Source organism: Sprattus sprattus, assembly GCF_963457725.1.
Source record: "Sprattus sprattus genome assembly, chromosome: 7".
NCBI classification, from domain to species: Eukaryota; Metazoa; Chordata; class Actinopteri; order Clupeiformes; family Clupeidae; genus Sprattus; species Sprattus sprattus.
This window is the reverse complement of record NC_137926.1, coordinates 23031789-23034577: the sequence shown is the minus strand read 5'-3', so window position 1 is coordinate 23034577 and position 2789 is coordinate 23031789. Positions and strand designations below refer to the sequence as shown.

The following is a 2789-nucleotide window of genomic DNA, read 5'->3' as shown; positions in this document are numbered from 1 at the left end:
CTAATGTGTATACATTCATGTGTATACATTTGTTGAAGTGAATGTGTAACTAACGTGTTTCCATTAAATACTAAAATGGTGGTGATGTTAGGCAATAGCAGTGCTCTGATCTCCTCCCTCCCTCCCTCAGGAACCTGTACTCCCTGAGTCGTCAGCTGTCCCAGCGGCAGGCGGCGGAGGAGAGCGTGGCCGTGACCGGCCGCCACTGGCTCATCCTCTGCATGCTGCTGCTCTTCCAGCTGCTCATCAACTACGTCTACACCTGAGCTGTTCACTCACCACCCTCGGGGGCCAGAGGTCAAGGGGTCGCAGGTCACGCAGCCAAGCCGGTGCCTAGCAATAAACACAGCCAACACCTCCCCACACACAGCCACACCACCACTCCACACATCAAAGCAGCTGCAGAACGGCCACCTTCACTGCCGCCACAGTCATCCACTCACCTTCCGCCCCTTTTCAGAGGAGCTTGTCGCCATGGCAACAAGCACTTCAGAGGAAGATGACTCTTTGTGTTTAGCTAAAGGATGAGGTCAAAGAGCTGAAAGACCTGAACATGATAATCATTTTTAACTAAGCACATATGTGTGAGAGAACTCTCATGTCTCTGTGCGAGTGTATTAAATGGTACATTTTTATTTTAATATTATTTTTTAAATCCTGTATGTATAGATGTGAAACCCTTCTGTTCTCCCGTACTCCTGAATTCTGGCCTTATTGCTGAAACCAAATGGAAGTACACATACATTTGTGGAAATCAGCAACAACAAGAAAAGAAAAAAAAGTAGTGCAATTCAGTGTCTTTTTCTGTACATGTACAGTCACTCAAAATACCACAAAGTACCAAAATAGTGTAAAGTGTTATTTTCTAAATGAAAAAGAGCACATGTTTACAAGTTCATTTTCTTCTTTTTTTTTTTTTTTACATAAAACACAAAGACATTTGGAGACCGTGAGCAAGGAAGAGAGATGTTTGCCTTTTCTGTCACCTCTAAGATGATCTCGGATGAAGAGAGATTAAAGGTTTTGAAGTGGGGGTGAAGTCCGTAGTGAGATCCTCTTCAGAGGAATGTAAACTGAGCGCCCCCAACCCCTCCACCCCAAACCCTGAGTCTAACTTAGAAAGGGTGGATCAGGTGTAAGACTGATGCCAACTCACCAAGGGGGTTCGCTGATGGAAGTATTGTACCTCAGCCACTAAGTGCCATCAAGCTTTAAAGGATGTTTTGGGGTTATGAAGACATTGGCCCCACTCACTAATGAGTTGAAGCCTGTTGTCCAAGGAAGGAGGTAGGTTAAGAAGTCAACAGGTGTACACCAAGGTTGTAAAAATAATAAAGATAATCAAATATGTATATACTTGTCCAAATGTCCACATGGTATGTTTCACTTGACAAAAAAATCAAGAATGTATTTATTGATTTTCCTAATCACACTGTGTTTTAGAGAATTGATGTGTATGTGTAGCTTAATGCCCACACACACTTACAATGAGCAATATGTGTAGAGGAAGCAACGTGGGAAAGGACAATCAGGTGGGGGTCATTCATCAAACCTACCTGTCCTGAAGAGCACAGTAGAGAAGGGAAGAGAAGAGAAGAGACATTAAGACTGAATGATGCCAACTCAATTGTACTTACTTTTTTCTTGGTTTTTATTTTCTTCACTGATTTTTTTTTTTTACCTCAAACTGTCCGAAAACACTTGTAACAACACCGAATCAGAAATGATCTCACTGTTCTGATATGTATCACATCCCACAGCACTACAGTAAAAATTTACATTTTGATTCACACATCTGTCCTGTTGTCTCTTGTCATGAAGTACTTTGCTTTCCTAGTGTAAGTTAACACTGATCAAAAATGGAGGAGGAGCACTTATTGCAATATGTTTGTGAGACAGATGTGGAAAGGAGAAAGTTTAATTTGGAATAGTGTAAAACACAGAGATGACAACCAGAATGTAATGATTCGATTGGTCATCTCATTCGATTGTGTGTGACTGTGCCCCTTTCTCTCCACCAGAGTGCACTAGTGAGCAGAAAACCATTAAAGAGTCTCTGACAGCCATGACGGGTAGCTGCCCCCTCAGGCTCTGGTGAAGTCAGTCTGCTACTCATTAACACATTGGCTCAAGGCCATGAGTCAGAGTCTGGCCGCTTTCAGAGCACAATGTAAAGTTCTCTAGATGTAACTCTGGTTAGAGTTTGGTTTGACCCCTTTGGAACTGGTGAGGCTGGGTTAGAACATGTCTGTGTGAGGGGGCATGTTGGTGGCACGGGGATTAGTTTGGCAGCTGAGGCGGTGTGAGGGGCTGCTGTTCAAGTGACAATCCCTTACGCTAGGGCGGGTAAAGCCAGGGTGAGCCTGTGCCACACTGGCAGCGCGTGGGCACCACGGGTCCTCTGAGACCAGCCCCGCCGTTAGGCATGACCGGGCAACTGGGAGTGGGGCCTGCCAAGGAATGCTTGAGGAATGAGCGCAGACTACTTTCCTCCCTCCATTACTGTATGGTGTGTGTCTCAGTTTTGTCAAGGCAATGGTTTCTATGGAAACGAAACAGGCCCTATCAAAGAAATCTGAGTCATACTCATCCATTCTTATCAAGCGAAGATAATAACCTGTAAGGGTATTTCACACTGTAAATAACAATGGCGAAATGAGAAAGAATGACTGATGCACTGGCCTATGAAAACAGAATACAGAATCATTTTTTATTATTATTTGAATTTTCTAACAATATTGTGAATACCTTAAATCCTGCTTATTTGTTTCTTATCATTTTTGTGACAA

At 43.4% G+C, this 2789-nt stretch overlaps 1 protein-coding gene across 1 annotated transcript in view; it reads left to right on the top strand.

Moving 5' to 3' along the window:
- Positions 1-1752, top strand: part of osbpl5 (oxysterol binding protein-like 5) — a 37308-nt gene extending 35556 nt beyond the window's left edge. The window contains exon 22 of the mRNA XM_080841479.1: positions 131-1752. Coding sequence (XP_080697605.1) covers positions 131-266 — 136 coding nt within the window. The 3' untranslated portion in view covers positions 267-1752. The remainder of the gene's footprint in view (positions 1-130) is intronic.
- The last annotated feature ends 1037 nt before the right edge of the window (positions 1753-2789 follow it).